Source organism: Schistocerca serialis, chromosome 5 (assembly GCF_023864345.2).
Source record: "Schistocerca serialis cubense isolate TAMUIC-IGC-003099 chromosome 5, iqSchSeri2.2, whole genome shotgun sequence".
Taxonomy (NCBI): domain Eukaryota; kingdom Metazoa; phylum Arthropoda; class Insecta; order Orthoptera; family Acrididae; genus Schistocerca; species Schistocerca serialis.
In genome coordinates, this window is record NC_064642.1 from 567,745,545 (window position 1) to 567,764,876 (window position 19,332).

A 19,332-nucleotide genomic window follows, 5' to 3' on the forward strand; every position below is an offset into this window, starting at 1 on the left:
ATTTTTTTTTCCAGCGCAGAAAGTTATGTAAGGAAAATAAATGTGACAAGAAAGTTTCAACAGAATTAGATTTTGCTCTCTCTCTCTCGCTCTCTCTCTCTCTCTCTCTCTCTCTCTCTCTCTCTCTCTCTCTCTCTCTCAATCTGTCTCGCACGCACGCACGCACACACACACACACACACACACACACACACACACACACACTCACACACACACACACACACACACACACACACACACACTTTTGTGTGTAACTCTGACTATGGAGAAAAAGAATCTTTAGGATGCTGATGTAAGAAAACATGAAAACTTTGTGTTTAATGGCATAACCTTAGGAATGAAAAACCAGCAAAGAATTAAAATAATAAACTAAAGTCGCTATTAATGAATGAGTATCTATGATATGTTAACAACTAAAGATCATTAAAATTAATTTGCATTTGATGATAAATCAAAAAAAGCTGACATCTAACATTTTTCTGAGCAAATGTAGACAGTCATGTATCCAGACATAAAGCAGTTTAAATGTTTGTAATGTAACAAAACTGACCTTCTAAACATATAGCTGTCATTATTAGCAGGCTGAAACAAGACTGACCACTGTAGTGAACAAGAGATGTACAATTAGTTTTGCATCACTGAGCACCCTTTCCATATCTTTCCAGTAAAGCTCAACTTAAAGTGGGGCTGTAAAATGTGTCTTGAATAACTGTACACAGGGAGATAAAAATCTATAAAATAATTTTTAAACCTAGGAACTTACTTGAATTGTGCTAATCCAATCATCAAGTCTTCGGGGATAGAATGAATCCAATGACGAAGAGCATGCTTCAGTTTGTAGATTCTATTCTGGAAATTAGTGCACTATTAATGAAAACTAAAATTTCTCCATATTTTCAAAAATATTTGAATCAATTATTGTTTCATTTTTATTCTAATACATCTTTTATTCAAAATACTGATGTTTATACTAATAACATGAATTTTTCTATTTCTATTTGATTTACATGGTGCTTAGGAAGGTCAGCACATTTTGCAGTACATATATCAGTTACTAAATATAAGATATTTTGGTAACCAAGTTTACTTCATCTGCATATATAAGCAAAAATGGAAGATAGACAAAAATGGAAAATTGACAGTTAGTTAAGTCACAATATGGTATGGGATGTGTGATTTTCAGACTAACTCATAGCTTGTGGTCTTGTTTTCACCTAAATTACATGTCCTTTGTAGTCTTTCTAACCAATTATCCATATTCTATCCCAGCAGGAATTTTCATCTGAAGTTCCGTAAATTGCTACATTGAATTAATCACAGTCTTCCACAGAGTTGACATGAAATTATTTCAAACAAGTATTTTAATGTCAGTTTACGTATAAATGTTTTTTTTTTTTCCTGTGTAGAAGCTAATGTAGCTTTTTGATCTAACTGTTTTGGCATAAAATTGAAACATTAAGTTTAAGCTATCACTTTCAGTGGAACTATTCTACTTACTTGAGAATACATATTTTCTGATGCATCTAAAACCAACAGGATTTTGTTATTTTCAAATACATGAGGTAGAAAATTTTTTTTGCTTTCATTGAAGTTTAATTTTAATGGGCTGAATGGAACATATCCAAAGCCTGTTTCAAAACTGTAATTCATACTGCATGAACAGTTATTCATGATAACTGAGGAAATAAATAGCCAGTTTATAACAAAGCGGAAGTCATCACTATAAAGCATTTTCATTCTATATGGAAATGTACTCAACAAATATCATGCAGCCACAAAAACTCAGTCACTTGGCACACACTTTCTTCTTTATCCATAAATCTGATGCACTAACATGATACAAATGTTCATGTTATCTCAGAAAGCTGACAAGTGTCAGAAGGCAAGTATCCCTTAATCAGAAATATCTGACACATCACTTTGTTGTAACTCAATCATGTTTACTATGTTCAAATTTCTGCTGAATGCAGCATGTCCTATGTATGACTACAGAACTCAGGTGGCACACCTTCTTGTTTGATTATGGTTGTTGGAGATAGATAAGATAAGAGAGCTATAACTCTGCAGTAAAATATGATTCATCACAATGAAGTTTGTGCATGGCCATAAAATTCTGCGAGAAGCTAGTGTAGTAGAGGTAGCTGTGATGAAACATCCACTCATAGATTATCAAATGATTCACAGTGGTAATAGGTATTCTATAGAATTTCTAAAACACTACCCTACTTCAGGAGGCATGTTACAGTAAAAACTCTATATTCCAACTGCCTTGCATTTTTCTTTCCTGTTAAGATATTATAATGATTTAATTCCAGTATGTAGGGTATGTCCTGTAAAATCTGTAAGTGAAATAAAATATCTTTTTCAAATTTAAACCATTTTATCTACTACAACAAAATATAGAAATAAATCATGAGCACTGTGCACACATTAGTTTATGCTCTCAGATAGTAACTTTCTAAGAATGATATTTCTTTCTTTTTTTTAAGAAAGCACTTTTCTCTCCTTTGAAATACAAGGCTGAGAAAAATATCCTCCACGCTTACGCACTAGTCTTTACATATGCACGATGACCAGGCTAAACATTATTTATTGTACTAATATTCATATTCAGTGCCTGAAGACTAGTAATTCATATCTGCATCCATATTACTTGATAACCACATTTCCCCATAGGCAATGGGTCAAAGTGAAAGTATTCTTGTATGAACACAATGATTTTCTCGGGTGGAAACACTGTCACTTAACTGTTCATTCATTCATTAATTCAGTCATTCATCATGTTTCATAAATCTCTTCAAGAATGTAGAACAATTGAAGTTATAGATCAACAAGGAATAGGCAGATCACAGAAATGTAAACTGTACATGCACTGACTGTCACTATATTGCTTAATGCTACTTGTGATTAGGTCGGCTATGAGCAGCCATGTGAATCAGATAGAAAGCCACAAGTTTGAGAAAAGCTTATAATTCCTCATTTATATTGATTAACTATTGTTCTTCTTCTGTAGGTGTGAAGGCTTAATATTTGCTTCATGACATTATATTTTTCAATTAAATCAACAGAGGTCTGTTTACAATACATAACCACTTGACTTGCAGCTTTGTAATGTGAAAGGCAAAGTATTTCCAGGATAAGATTTGAAACTAAGAAAGCAAGTATTTGTTTTTAAATAAGTCTCTTCTCCCTTCTGCATTTCCAAAGTCAACAACAATGTGACATACATCAAAATTGCACTTCTTGTTAATCTTTCTCTGATTACTACAGCTTCATTATTCAACAGTTTCAGTACTAAAGTGCACATCAGTAATGATTTCTTATTCTTCTATCATTCATTGATAAAATGCTTTCTCCCATTTCTGAATATTGATGAACAGAAACTGATTTCCTAGAGCTGATACAGACTGCATGGAGAAAAACGTCAAGGCTTTCACCTGTGACATACAAGAACAAGGTCTCAAGAGTGATCAGACAATCATAACACATTACAAACATCAGCTATGAAATTACGTCAGCCACACAGGAAATTTAAATGCAGGTGATGGAATATGACATGGTATGAAGACATTGATGTGTGAATAAAAGCTTGGAATCAATACAATGAGCATTAAATACTTGAAAGATGGGAGTCCTTCCTGAAGATTCAAAACAAGATCTCAAAAACAATTTATCACTAAAAAACATGCCTACAACAAAAGCAGGTTCATAGAAATTGACTAGGATTTCCATAGAAACAACACCTGAAATTCCTACAAGACATTGCATGAGGACATATCTGGGTTTAAAGCACCAGCATTGTGTTTTTGTCAAGTTAATGGAAAATGAGAGATAAACTGCATGATACTTGCTGATTATTTTCAAAATAAAAGATTGAATTTTAAAAAATCTGTGTAAAACCCACACTTTAAACCCCCAACAAGTCAAGAAATAAGAGAGATAATTCAATCACTCAAACATAACATAGTGCCAGGAGAGGATGGCATAACTCGGGAAATGTTAAAAATAGGAGGAAATAATATCAAAAGAAGATTTAATGCACTTTTAGCAGAAATATGGAAAACTGAAACGTTTCCAAAGGGCTGGAAGAAAGTTATAATACGTCCATTGCATAAAAAAGACAATGGAGCAGACCCCCAAATACAGGGGTAAACTGCCAATTGTATACAAGTTCTATTGAAATCTCTCTTAAACAGAGTTGAACAGCAAAGAGATCATTTGATTGGTGAACATCAAAAAAGCTTTAGGAAAGGCAAATCTTGGGTTGAGCAGATTTATTGTTTAAAGACAATATTAAGGATATGTCAAAGTTCCAGCATTATGACACCTTCCTGGATTTCAAGAAGGCGTATGACTCTGCTGACAGGCAAATCAATTTGGACACTTTAGAAGAGCTCAGGGTAGATGGGAAGACTAGCAAACTAATCTGCCAGACAATCACAGACATAGCATCTCAAGTGAAGTTTCTGGATGAAATGTCTGATTCTTTTGAAGTACATACAGCAGTTTAACAAGGAGATGGTCTCTCCCCACTTCTGTTAAACACTGTGTTAGACAAAGTCATCAGAGAATGGGGAAAGAAATCAAAGGTATAAACACTGGAATCTTGGGACAGAGAATCAAAGTGTGCTAGCTTTTGCTGACAATCCAGCTATCTGTGCTAACACTAGTGAGGAGTACAAGTTCGCCATAGAGAAGTTATATGAAATGGCATCAAAGGCAAGCCTCCATATATCATATGGGAAGACACATTTGATGGAAAATTTATACAAAAATTTCAAGGCCGCACCTAAAAATGAACTATGGGACAATTTCACATATGTCTTCTTTTAAATATCTTGGAGAAATTGTAGTACCATTTGGACTAGACAGTAAGGCCAATTTAGAAAACGCCAGCAAACTTCATACAGCATACACAATAACATGGAATCACTGCAATAAATGAGCTGTAATGCAAAACACCAACATACAAGTCTTGCCTGAAGCATTATATGCCTCAGGAACTTTATTTCTAGGATACCATTCAAAATTTGCTGAAATTTCAAAGGAAAAAGGCAAACTATAGACTTCCACACAGCACAAGACAAGTTCACTGTTCAATATGTAGAAGACACTTGAAGTTCTATAATTAAGTCTACAGAATGGCTAACACAAGATTACTTAATATAACAAATTTAAAAAAGGTAAGAAAAAAATACTTGGTTAGAAGAAGTTGAGCAGTACTTACAAGAAATGAATGCCATAGAAGGTACCAGCACAAAATACAAAGTCTTTGGAACCCTAGCTGCAAATCACATGTTCATAGAGAAAGCTTAAAAAAACACTGGTGGAAATTAGTGGACAGAGGAATAATAACTAACATAGCGAATCCATGAAAGGATTTTGTGAAGAGAAGAAGAAAAGAAGCTGTCAGACAAGTAAACAAGTTCAAACACATACTTTAACGGGACATAATGGTAAAGAAGAATATGAACTTATTTTACGTATAAGAGTACAAGTGTCTGGTCTGAACAGTAGCTAAACTCATACTAATCTCAAATTTCATGTCCAATTTTGGATCTTCATTTATGTATATCATGATGAAGTACTTTGAGGTTTTCCTTGGGACTTTGCATGGTGCTGTGACATAGGAATTTCTGCTGTCAAAGTGCATCTATTGGACTCTGCCCAAAAAGTATCTCAAACAAATAACAATTTTATTTATTTTTTAATTTATTTATTGTATTTTTTTGCATGGAGACACCAACTGGTGTCTTTTGCAAACGTCATAGCATTTTTTTACAAGTTTATTACAGTCATATATACATATGTGATTACATATACATGATACAAATATACCATTATACCTAATAAGGCACAATATTGGGTGTTACATCGTACCTATTACAAATATTCAGATTTTACACAACTATATTCAAGCTTTCGCAACCAACGGTTGCCTCATCAGGAAAGAGGGAAGGAGAGGGAAAGACGAAAGGATGCGGGTTTCAAGGGAGAGGGTAAGGAGTCATTCCAGTCCCGGGAGCGGAAAGACTTACCTTAGGAGGAAAAAAGGACAGGTATACACTCGCACACACACACACACACACACATATATCCATCCGCACATACACAGACACAAGCAGACATTTTCATGTGTATTAAAGCTCAATGTCACAAAAACATAATTAGTGAAGTTCAGTGCAAAAACATCATCAGCATCTCCCATAAAAATAGTCTACGATGATCAGGAAATGACTGAATCAAGTTATGTAAAATTTCTAGCTCTAAATCTTGACAAAAATTTAAATTGGAAGGCCATGTAGACTTCTTAGTAAACAAACTAAAGAGCCTAGCTTATGCAATGAATGTCTTATCTGGTTCCGCCCTTATGCACACCAGGAAGACAGTCTACCACAGCCACTTTGAAACTGTAATTCAATGCAGGATAATTTTCTGGGGAAACTCTACAAAGAGCTGGAAATTACAGTACTTGTCACAGACACAGTTTGAGACTTCCCTCTGATAACTTAAAATTTTACACTCAAATACCATTGTACATGGGATTAAAAATTTACAATAAATTAAATAACACAAATCTGTTAAATATGGAGTTTTGCACACTAAAAAGATTGTTATTTAATAACTAGTGGAAAATTTTTATTATTCAATTGAAGAGTTCATGCAAGACAGTTTGGCACTTTTAAAAGAAAAGAGTCAATAAGATTATGTATTGTATAATAAATTGTTAATATATTGTATGAATTGTATTGGAAGTTGCAAAATGACTGAGTGTTATATATGTTCTTGTTAAATTGTACATGTCTAAAAATTCAGAAATGCCTGCTTAAATGTGTTAATTATTATGACCTTTCTTTAAAAAAATTAGTTTGAGATGTCTCCAGTACATAAATCTTTGATTTGTAACTGTACATCAAGAGATGAGTAAACTACATTCTACATTAGCCTTTGTCAGATTTTGTGGCAGTGCTATTTTTATGCATAAATGATGTTGTTATGTTGTTAATGGTTTCTTGTGTTTCCACATCAAATCAACCAGCAAAAGGCTGGATGGATGTTTCTGATCCGTTCACCGTCTTTGTGCAGCAGCAGAATTTCTTAAGATTTTCTGAAAGATCCTTTGCTGTCATCAAAATTATCACACCTAACATTTAGACCTCCAATTAGGGGAGATTTTCTTTCAGTTGTTAGATGGTCCACAAGTTCTGTCATGATGGCTCCTACAGGTTATGGTTACATCAGCTGAACTACAGTATCTGCTCTTGTAAACACTATCTTGACACATATGTGATATATTTAGTAGAGAAATCTTGGTTGTAAAGTTGTTTTTGTGGTCTTCAGTCCAGAGACTGGTTAGACACAGCTCTCCATGTTACTCCATCCTGTGCAAACTTCTTCATCTCTGAGCTACTACTGCAACCTACATCCTTCTGAATCCGTTTAGTGTATTCAAGTCTCCCTCTGTGATTTTTACCCTCCAGGCTTCCCTCCAATACTAAATTGATGATCCCTTGTTGCCTCCTAACAACCAATCCCTTCTTCTAGTCAAGCTGTGCCACAAGTTCCTCTTCTCCCCAATTCTATTCCGTACCTCCTCATTAGTTACATGATCTACCCATCTAATCTTCAGCATTCTTATTTATCATCCATTTTTCATTTCCATACATGACTACACTCTATGCAAATACACTCCTGGAAATTGAAATAAGAACACCGTGAATTCATTGTCCCAGGAAGGGGAAACTTTATTGACACATTCCTGGGGTCAGATACATCACATGATCACACTGACAGAACCACAGGCACATAGACACAGGCAACAGAGCATGCACAATGTCGGCACTAGTACAGTGTATATCCACCTTTCGCAGCAATGCAGGCTGCTATTCTCCCATGGAGACGATCGTAGAGATGCTGGATGTAGTCCTGTGGAACGGCTTGCCATGCCATTTCCACCTGGCGCCTCAGTTGGACCAGCGTTCGTGCTGGACGTGCAGACCGCGTGAGACAATGCTTCATCCAGTCCCAAACATGCTCAATGGGCGACAGATCCGGAGATCTTGCTGGCCAGGGTAGTTGACTTACACCTTCTAGAGCACGTTGGGTGGCACGGGATACATGCGGACGTGCATTGTCCTGTTGGAACAGCAAGTTCCCTTGCCGGTCTAGGAATGGTAGAACGATGGGTTCGATGACGGTTTGGATGTACCGTGCACTATTCAGTGTCCCCTCGACGATCACCAGTGGTGTACGGCCAGTGTAGGAGATCGCTCCCCACACCATGATGCCGGGTGTTGGCCCTGTGTGCCTCGGTCGTATGCAGTCCTGATTGTGGCGCTCACCTGCACGGCGCTAAACACGCATACGACCATCATTGGCACCAAGGCAGAAGCGACTCTCATCGCTGAAGACGACATGTCTCCATTCGTCCCTCCATTCACGCCTGTCGCGACACCACTGGAGGCGGGCTGCACGATGTTGGGGCGTGAGCGGAAGACGGCCTAACGGTGTGCGGGACCGTAGCCCAGCTTCATGGAGATGGTTGCGAATGGTCCTCGCCGATACCCCAGGAGCAACAGTGTCCCTAATTTGCTGGGAAGTGGCGGAGCGGTCCCCTACGGCACTGCGTAGGATCCTACGGTCTTGGCGTGCATCCGTGCGTCGCTGCGGTCCGGTCCCAGGTCGACGGGCACGTGCACCTTCCACCGACCACTGGCGACAACATCGATGTACTGTGGAGACCTCATGCCCCACGTGTTGAGCAATTCAGCGGTACGTCCACCCGGGCTCCCGCATGCCCACTATACGCCCTCGCTCAAAGTCCATTAACTGCACTTACGGTTCATGTCCACGCTGTCGCGGCATGCTACCAGTGTTAAAGACTGCGATGGAGCTCCGTATGCCACGGCAAACTGGCTGACACTGACGGCGGCGGTGCACAAATGCTGCGCAGCTAGCGCCATTCGACGGCAAATACCGCGGTTCCTGGTGTGTCCGCTGTGCCGTCCGTGTGATCATTGCTTGTACAGCCCTCTCGCAGTGTCCGGAGCAAGTATGGTGGGTCTGACACACCGGTGTCAATGGGTTCTTTTTTCCATTTCCAGGAGTGTACTTTCAGAAAAGACTTCCTGACACTTAAATCTATACTTGATGTTAACAAATTTATCTTCTTCAGAAACGCTTTACTTGCCATTGCCAGTCTGCATTTTATATCCTCTCTACTTCGACCATCATTAGTTATTTTGCTCCCCAAATGGCAAAACTCATCTACTACTTTAAGTGTCTCATTTCCTAATCTAATTCCCCCAGCATTACCTGATTTAATTCAACTACATTCCATTATCCTCGTTTTGCATTCGTTGATGTTCATCTTATATCCTCCTTTCAAGACACCATCCATTATGTTAACTGCTCTTCCAGGTCCTTTGCTGTTTCTAACAGAATTACAACATTGCCAGCAAACTTCAAAGTTTTTACTTCTTCTCCATGGATTTTAATTCCTACTCCAAATTTTTCTTTTGTTTCCTTTACTGCTTGCTCAATATACAGATTGAATTACATCAGAGATAGGCTAGAACCCTGTCTCACTCCCTTCTCAACCAATGCTTCCCTTTCATGCCCCTCGACTCTTATAGCTGCCATCTGGTTTCTGTACAAACTGTGAATAGCCTTTCACTCCCTGTATTTGACTCTTGCCACCTTCGGAATTTGAAAGAGAGTATTCCAGTCAGCATTGTCAAAAGCTTTCTCTAAGTAGTTGGAATAGAATGTTATCTACTCCCAGGGCCTTGTTTCGACTTAGGTCTTTCAGTGCTCTGACAAACTCTTCTCACAGTATCATATCTCCCATTTCATATTCATCTACATCCTCTTCCATTTCCATAATATTGTCCTCACATACACTGCCCTTGCATAGACCCTCTATATACTCCTTCCACCTTTCTGCCTTTGCTTCTATGCTTAGAGCTGGTTTTCCATCTGAGCTCTTTATATTCGTGCAAGTGGTTCTCTTTTCTGCAAAAGTCTCTTTAATTTTCCTGTAGGCAATATCTATCTTATCCCTATTGATACATAACTGTACATCATTACATTTGTCCTCTAGCCATTCCTGCTTAGCCATTTTGCACTTCCTGTCAATCTCAGTTTTGAGATGTTTGTATTCCTTTTTGCCTGCTTCATTTACTGCATTTTTATATTTTCTCCTGTCATCAATTAAATTCAATATCTCTTTTCTTACCCATGGATTTCTACTAGCCCTTGTATTTTTATGTATTTGATCCTCGGTCGCCTTCACTATTTCATCTCTCAAAGCTACCCATTTTTCTTCTACTGTATTCTTACCTCTGTTCCTGTCAATCGTTCCCCAACACTCTCTCTGAAACTCTCTACAACCTCTGGTTCTTTCAGTTTATCCATGTCTGATCTCCTTAAATTCCCACCTTTTTCAGTTTCTTCAGTTTTAATCTACAGTTCATAACCAATAGATTGTGGTCAGAGTCTACATCTGCCCCTGGAAATGTCTTACAATTTAAAAGCTGTTTCCTATATCTCTGTCTTGCCATTATAAAATCTATTTGAAACCCTCTAGTGTCTAGAGGCCTCTTCCACATATACATCCCTCTTTCGTGATTCTTAAACCAAGTGTTAGCCATGATTAAATTGTGCTCTGCGCAGAATTCTACCAGGCGGTTTCCTCTTTCATTCCTAACCCCCATTCTATATTCACCTACTACTTTTCCTTCTCTTCCTTTTCCTACAATCGAATTCCACTCCCCCATGACTATTAAATTTTCATCTCCCTTCACTATCTGAATAATTCTTTTATCTCATCATACACTTCTTCAATCCCTTTGTCATCTGTGGAGCTAGTTCGTATATAAACTTGTACTATTGTGGTAGGTGTGGGCGTTGAGTCTATCTTTGCTACAATAATGTGTTCACTATGCTGTTTGTATTAGCTTACTCATGCTCCTATTTTTTTATTCATTTTTAAATTTCGGAAATTTGTGGTAAGTTCGTATGGGACGACCCACCTCAGACCGCACAGCTATTCATTATTAAACCTACTCCTACATTACCCCTATTTGATTTTGTATTTATAACCTTGTATTCACCTGATCAGAAGTCTTGTTCCTCCTGCCATTGAACTTCACTAACTCCAACTACATCTAGCTTTAAACTATCCATTTCCCTTTTCAAATTTGCTAACCTGCCTGCCCAATTGAGGGATCTGACATTTCATTCTCCAATCTGTAGAACCAGTTTTCTTCCTCCTGGTAATGGCATCCTCCTGAGTAGTCCCTGCCCAGAGATCCCAATGGAGGACTATTTTACCCTAGAGGATGCCATCATCATTTAACCATGCAGTAAATCTGCATGCCCACGAGAAAAATTATGGCTGTAATTTCCCCTTGCTTTCAGCCGTTCATGGTACCAGCAAAGCAAGGCCGTTTTGGTTAATGTTACAAGGCCAGATGATACAGTGAGACAAACACGAGTAGAGCAAATTTAGTTCTATTTATGGCAAACCATTTTATTACTTGTATGAGGATTGTGGTGGCTTGAATTTCCATTGTTCTTAGGACCTAAATCCCTTATCTGTACCTTCATCATCATTCATTGGTTGATTTTGACCCATTAAATACTTTGTTAGCATGTGGGATAAAGAGCAAGTCTGTTTTCAGAAAAATAAATGACAATATTATGAAAAGGATAGATTCCTATGATACAATGCTGTTCAGAACTGAATCACACACTGGAAAGTCCGGGATGTAATAATGACAATATTAAGGAAAGTATATAGTGTTACTCATCACATAGTGGAGATGCTGGTCACAGACAAGCACAACAAAAAGAATGCACACACACACACACACACACACACACACACATACACACACACACACACACATTCACACACAGTTGTCCATACCAGCTTCAGCCATCACAGACAATGATCATGTGTGAGTGAGTTGTTTGCAAGAATGTGTGTGCATGTTTTCTAATTCTGAGGAAGGCCTTGTTAGTAGAAAGCTCACTTTCTGACAGTCTTTTTGTTGTGCCTATCTGTTACATTCCATCCAGGATTTTCCATTGTTCGATTTTGCCTGACAGCTTTTCATAATATTGTGTAGACTGAGTCATGTAGATATTACCCCCATGCTGTGGGTATGAATGTGTTTATTTTGTTGCATATTAATCCACATTAGAAGTAGTGAACAGAAGTACATGTAATAGGCTTGGTCCATTCTGATTTCCTTGCACTCTAGTTTAGTAAAGGTGAAGTATAGAAAATTTTAAAAGCTTTGATGCAATAGTTCTCACATGGCAGTCCCATTTACATATTTTGTAACCCTATTCCTAGAACTTTGGTGTCAGTGACTGACCTCAATAATGTATTGTCAAGGCTCAATTTGGTACCACATTCTTGTAGAAATGGGGAAAAGCAGTTATTCAAAAACGTAGTTTTATTTTCAGATATTAGATAATCGGATTATGTTGAAGCCAGCTATGTAAACATGCGCAGGAATCACCACACATTCACATAATCTCATCCTAAAAATAATAAAAATGTAAGGAAGAAGAGAGCTCACCTGATAAAGAGCACAAAGATGCTAGAAGAAATGTCCTCCTTCCCAAAGAACTGCAAAGGAAGTTTTTCAAGGTATAAAGAGACTACAACAACAGTTTTTCACCTTCAAGTATTTCTGTCACACAGGACCATAATAATCACCACTAATTTTTAAGGTGCACAATTTTTATGGTATTTATAAAAATCAGACCTGCTCTCTCAAAATATTCACACACACCAACAAACCACATAAGTATGGGATTTGGGTAGTGCATTACAGTGGCTTACATCATATCTATGTAACAGAAACTAAGCAATAATTGTCTGTTTATACACAGCAAATTGACATTTAGAATGCACAATGTCCCTCATGGCTCTAGTTTCAGCCTTTTTCTCTTCTTTTTAAATGATTTACCATTAATGCTACCACTCAGTCAGTTCTATTTACAGACGTTACGTCTATGTTAATTTAAGATTATGCAGCACAAAAATGTCCCTGGTCGTGTCATTAACACATTCAGTGACAAAGATTAATGGCAGCCCCACGTCAGGTGCCATGAGTGTTCATTACAGCACTATCATGGTTGTATATCTTGCTGTGGCTAAAACTTTTATTTGCCTCATTTATTAAGTTTATGTAGATAGGTGAATCCAACAATGATCATTATGATCCAAACTGATAAATGACTTAAATTAAGAAATTTTCTATCAAAGACTTAGTCTGTGCGAACTCATAAAAGCTTTACCAGCACAATAAGATTAAACTATTAAGTATGCAAGTTAACATTATTCATAATTATTCCAGTGAAATAAAACCAGGTAAATCACAAAGACAGGTGCTATTTTGAAAACAGTTTCTTCAGTTATATTAAATATGGTAGGTGTTGTTTATCTTCTATTGGTAACTTAATATTTACTTGTTTACACTGTTGTTTTTCAAAGAAAATATTTATCTACATCTGAAAACAGAGTCCTGTTTACATTACTTCACTACTTCACATTCACCTTTACAATGACTACTACTGATTCTATGCAGCTAAGAGAACTTTAAAAAGTCTCCAGTCTAAATATTCAGATAATTTGTAGGTAGAAGAGTTGACAAGGTATGTTTCTACTTCTCTTTGGAGCTGTTTGGAATTCCCAGTTTCTTGCTTTATGTTAATGGGAACTCAATGAATACCTTCGCACCAGAGAATATAACACCATTCTGATATGTAGACAAGGAGGCAAAGTCTATATGACGATTTTTGTTTTTCATTGAGATTGTGTGCATCACAGTAACGTTGAAACTGATTTTTATTGTTAGCAACGAAAACCATTAAGGGACAAATTTAATGAGGGGTGAGAGCAAGAATCCCAAAATTCTTAAAAGGGCACCCACAAGACTTACTGCTACTGAGCTAACACAACATTCCCATGACCCACCTCTGCTAAAAAAAAAAAAAAAAAAATTGCTGTCAGTGCATCTCCCCAGAAGACGATCTGACAAGACAATAAGGAGTGAAAATATGTGAAAAAGCAGACACTCACATCTTCAGATCAACAGACCCTCCAAGTGCGAAACATACTTAACCCTTTCGAGTGCACATTTTTTGTAGCTACTCAGTGAAGATAATTTCTTTTCTGTCCTATTAGAACTGCGATTGACTGACTACATTTACTTTTCGATAATTTTATTTTTCTGATTTAGGACCAAAAACTATGGTGGTACATATATCACCACAGCACTTTTGTGAGGTATTAAAACTATTAAAGCTTTAGTGAGCTGTTAAATGTTGCCATTACACATAAAAAATTAACAGTATTTTCTGATGTTATTTTAAGTTTTCTTTTGCTTTATTTAAAAAATAATTGTTATAAATATTAGCGTTTACTTACCACAAATGTGAAAACAATCCTTGAAATTTTGTCGGACAATAAAGGTATGAGCTGATACAAGTCACAATTATGTATATTGCAGAAGTAAAGCAATGTGTTCCAACACAGTAGTGGTTTGATGACAAACATAAATTAATTGTTGAAGCAGTTTTCACATATGTGGTGCAGTGTACTACCACAGAATGTCAGGAGTAGACAGCGGTGGTAAGACATATTCCCAAAAGCTTTGGGATATCCCTAAGTTGTTGGTAAGCATGCTTCCCAAGGACCACAAAAGACAGATTAATTTTGTGGTAAGTGTACTTCCCAAGCCCCTTCCAGAAACCACTTTGGCAGTAACCATACTTCCTAATAACCATTAAAACACCATTGTTTGGGATATATACTTCCCACAGTCCTGAAGGTCATATTTAATGACAAACAGAAACTAAAACTGGTGCAGCGGACTGCCACCAGGTGTCAGGAGCATACACAAGTGGTAATACATATTCCCTTAACCCTTTAACTGCTCTGGACGTGTTAACGCGTGCCCCTTTGTACCTGTCCCTGTCGGCTCTGCATGTGTTTACGCGCACCACCAGTCCTTCTACCTGGTACTCTGAACATGTCTATCCACAGACACATTCACAGTACCAGGTAGAAGGACTGGTGGAGCACATAAACACGTTCAGAGCGCACAGGGACAGTTACTAAGGTACACGTGTTAACATGTCCAGAGCAGTTAAAAGGTTAAATGCTGTAAAGAAATACATTTATTGGGAAGTATATCCTCCATGACCCACAAGTGGGTTAACTGAGCTTCCCATTCCACCTATATGTCTCGACTCACTTTAACTTCCTGTCCACCCATGGCCTCAAGGAATCACACATACTGTGCTTCACCCAGTGTATGACTGCTAAGTCTGCTTCCAATGCTAGCATGCCATTCTTGTCTGTTTAAAACTGCATAATATGAGTCCCTGTGAGGATAAGAATCAAATTGCCAGCCATGAACCAATTGTAGGCACATTCAGCCAGCATCTGAGCTGAGCTGTGTCTGGTATGTGAAGCTTGGACTCCTGACCAATAATGCTATGACAGTTTTTAAGAATCCTTCAAAGTCACAGGAAGATCACCTAAAAAAAAAAAAAAAAAAGAAAGGTAGGCCCTCCTGCACTGATCCCTGTGCAATCCCATATGTATTCCCCACTTGGAGACTATCTTCAGGCCTGTGATACAGTATCAATGTGGCCCTCTGACCTCTGTTATGAATGATACCATACAAGCAAGAGGGATGCCATCAATGCCACAACAGTCCAGACTGCCAAACATAATCCATGATGTGCATGATCTTCATCACGCATGTTATACAATTTCAAACAGATAAGAATGGCTTGCTAGCATCACAAAAGGAAGTTAAAGGCCACAAGACTTACTTATAGGGTAATTCCTTTGGTCTTCACCAGGACTTCATCTGTGAGCTCCCATACTCCGCATCCTCTGAAGAATCTCCTACAAAATCCAAGAAAGGCAGCAAACAAGTTCTGCTTCGATAAATGAATTGGCACTTTATCACATTCCACCCATTCAAAACCCATGAATATACTGGAAGGATTGAATTGGGCCCACAATTAGCAATGGTATACCAATCTCCAGTACTATAGATAAGTGTTACTACAGTACATTTAAGTCAATCAGAAATATACCCTGACTCAATGACTGACCACAAAGACAGCACAAGACTAGTTTTATCAAATCAGCAAAAGATTACAATACTCAGAATCACTATCCTCAGTCCTCTGAAGAACTTTAAACTCACATTGTTGTTCTCTAGAAGCACAGTCAGTGAATTAGTATCTGGTTGTCTATAAATGGTTGCATTGCTCGGTTTCACTTTGCGGAAGTAATCATTGACTCTGGCAGCCAATGATTTCAATGTGTCTCTGGACGCCCAGTCTCATTCAAGTCATTATTCTTTTCTTTCTTTTTTCTTAAATCTGTCCTTGCCTTGTTCCTGGACTGTTTTATTTATTATTTTTAGCACAGTGCATGTGCTTTGTTCCCATAATAAGATTGTAGGTAATGAGTTTCAGTCTTTGGCTATGGCTTGTTCTGAATTAGGTAGAGCTCTCTCTTCCGAATATAAAATGCTACATTTCCAAGAGTTATATATCCCTTATTCTTGCTTCTGTTAAGTTTCACCCTTACTTGTTTCAAGGAAAACAAGACAAAGTGCTGCAAAAACAGCTAAAGGAAACATCAAAATTTCTATCCATACTGTCTACTTTATGGATCTCCTTGCAACTTTCGTTCTGCTACCTCTCTCTTAACACAGTGATAGAGTCATTACTCATGATATTATGACACACCTTTCTCCTATGGTCTGTACAAAACTCTTCAGCAGATTTTATTGTTAATGAGTTTCATGATCAGGCAAACCAGTGACCATCAGTCTCACATATAAATCATTGAAGATAGCAACATACAAAAACAAACTGTCAGCAGCTATTCTATCACCTCACTCAACCCTGCATGGAATTTTACTGCAACAAACAGCCTAAGTCTGGATATCAAGAACTCCAGGTATCTTCAGTCACCACTACCTGTTGGAAAACGATATATAACCATACTTAAACTGTCTCTCCCACAGACACTTTTGCTGGTGGCCCATAGACTGTGAATACGACAAGGCTGTTTGTCTCCTGATCTATTACTGTGGCACAGAACTCAAAAAGTTGTTCAGCAAAATATTCAACAACCTAAAGCTACTCTCACTTTCATCCCACTGTTTGTACGTAGTACATTACCTATTCAAGTCCATCAAGATGAATCGATTCAATTTCACTGACCTTCCACATGATTTGCTGATGTGCACAACTCACCTGAGATTACATCTATCCTTCCACCTTCTGGACGGATATGAGAGGTTCACCCTTTTCATTAATAACACTTCTGATGTTTCAATAGAAAGCATCAAATGTAATTTCTCTAATATGTTTGTCTTTGTCCCAGCTGCAGAATTAGTAAAAGTCATGGATCAAGGCAAGCAGTAATTTCTGAATCCTGGAAAAATTTAAGTCAGTACCACAACACAGAAAATGTGAAAGGATTTAACATTCCTTGGTACAGAGGATGCAGAATTGTATTTTGGATAGAGAGTCATCAACATACATAGAGGAGATGTCAGGTTTGCACCTGGGAAATATGTTGGTATCTTTGCTGTTCATGTTGTATATTATTGACATGGCAGGCAATATCAATAGTAACCTTCAAATTTTTGTAGTTCATACAGTTTTGTTTATTAAAGTACTATCTGAAAAATTTGTAGCACTAATATCCAGTCAGATATCGATGAGATTTCAAAGTGGTACAAAGATTGCTAATTTCCTTTAAACATTCAGAAATGTGCACTTCACAAAGAGCAAAAATGAAGCACCCTATGTCTACAACATCAATGAGTCATAATTGGCATCAGTCAACACCTACAAATATCTTAGTGTAACAATTTATGGGGATATGAAATGGAATGATCACATAGGCTCAGATGTACGTAAAGCAGGTGATAAACTTCAATTCACTGATAAGATACTGGGGAAATACAGTCACTCTGCAAAGGAGGTTGTATACAAAATACTTCTGCCAGCCATCCTAGAGTATTGCTAATCTTTGTGAAACCCATACCAAACAGGATTAACAGGGGACCACTATCTTCACTGCTTGAACAAAGAAAACTGGAAAGAAATTTATATTTGCAAACACACAGATCGAAAATTTCATAAATTTATCAGTAATTTTTCCTACTATTTTGAATTGTACTTCCCTCCAACAAATAGGAAAATATACACAAGGAAAGCAAAAAATAAATGGATCACTTCTGAGATTCTGGTATCCTAAAAAAAAAGGGTTAGCACACATGTTATTCAAACAACTCACATCATCAGAACTTGATACCTATTAAACAAGTAAAAATAATGGCAAATGAGATGTGCATAAAAAATTCCACCAATAGGATGAAAGCCATATGAAATATTGTAAGGTTAACTGCCTAATGGTGGCAACTGAACCTAGTAAAACTGCAAATAAATCTAATTTCTACTTTACACAGATGGCTAAAAAATTTACAGTGTACTCCTAGAAATCAGTACATTTGTACTATAAATAATAAATCTATTTTTGTATCTCCCACCAATGACAAGGAAATACTTGTTACAATCAAAGAACTGAAGCCCATATTGTCTGTTGGTACTGACAATATCCCTGACTATGTCTTGAAGACACATGCTAACCTCATTGCCAGGCCACTTGTCAACATCTGTAATCGTTCTCTATCAGAAGGGGTGTTCCCAGAAAAATTGAAGGTACAAAAGTAAAGTCCCTGTTCAAGAAATAGACAAAAACATAAGTATCAAACTATAGGGCTATTTCATTACTAAGTGGTTTTTCCAAAATAATTAAAAAATCTATTATAATCAACTAAAAAATTTCATAGAAAAAAATAATTACTTCTCAAATATACAATACAGATTCCAAAAATCTAAATCTACTGAGACTGCTATTTTTGCATTCCTACATGAAGCCTTAAATGCAATGTACAGCTAAGAGCATATCTCAGCCATATTTCTAGACCTCTCGAAAGTATTCAATGTCATTAATCACACCAATTTGCTTAAGATACTTGACTCTGTAGGTATTATGGACCCGGCCTAGGAATGGATAAGATAATGTCTCCAAAATAGACAGCAATTAGTTGAGCTTGCTATCCACAAAGGAACCAAAATAAAGTGTGCTCCGAAAATCAGAGCATTATGTAAAGTGTACCACAAGGCTCCATTCCAGGGCCAATTCTGTTTCTATTCTTTGTAAATGACTTGGAACCAACCAGTCCATTCCATAATTACATAAAA

At 37.3% G+C, this 19,332-nt stretch overlaps 1 protein-coding gene across 1 annotated transcript in view; it reads right to left on the bottom strand.

Annotated features, from left to right (window-relative positions):
* The window catches only part of LOC126481561 (calcium-activated chloride channel regulator 1-like), a 167,655-nt gene that overhangs the window by 131,876 nt on the left and 16,447 nt on the right, over positions 1-19,332 (bottom strand). The window contains exon 2 of the mRNA XM_050105405.1: positions 764-849. Coding sequence (XP_049961362.1) covers positions 764-786 — 23 coding nt within the window. The 5' untranslated portion in view covers positions 787-849. The remainder of the gene's footprint in view (positions 1-763; positions 850-19,332) is intronic.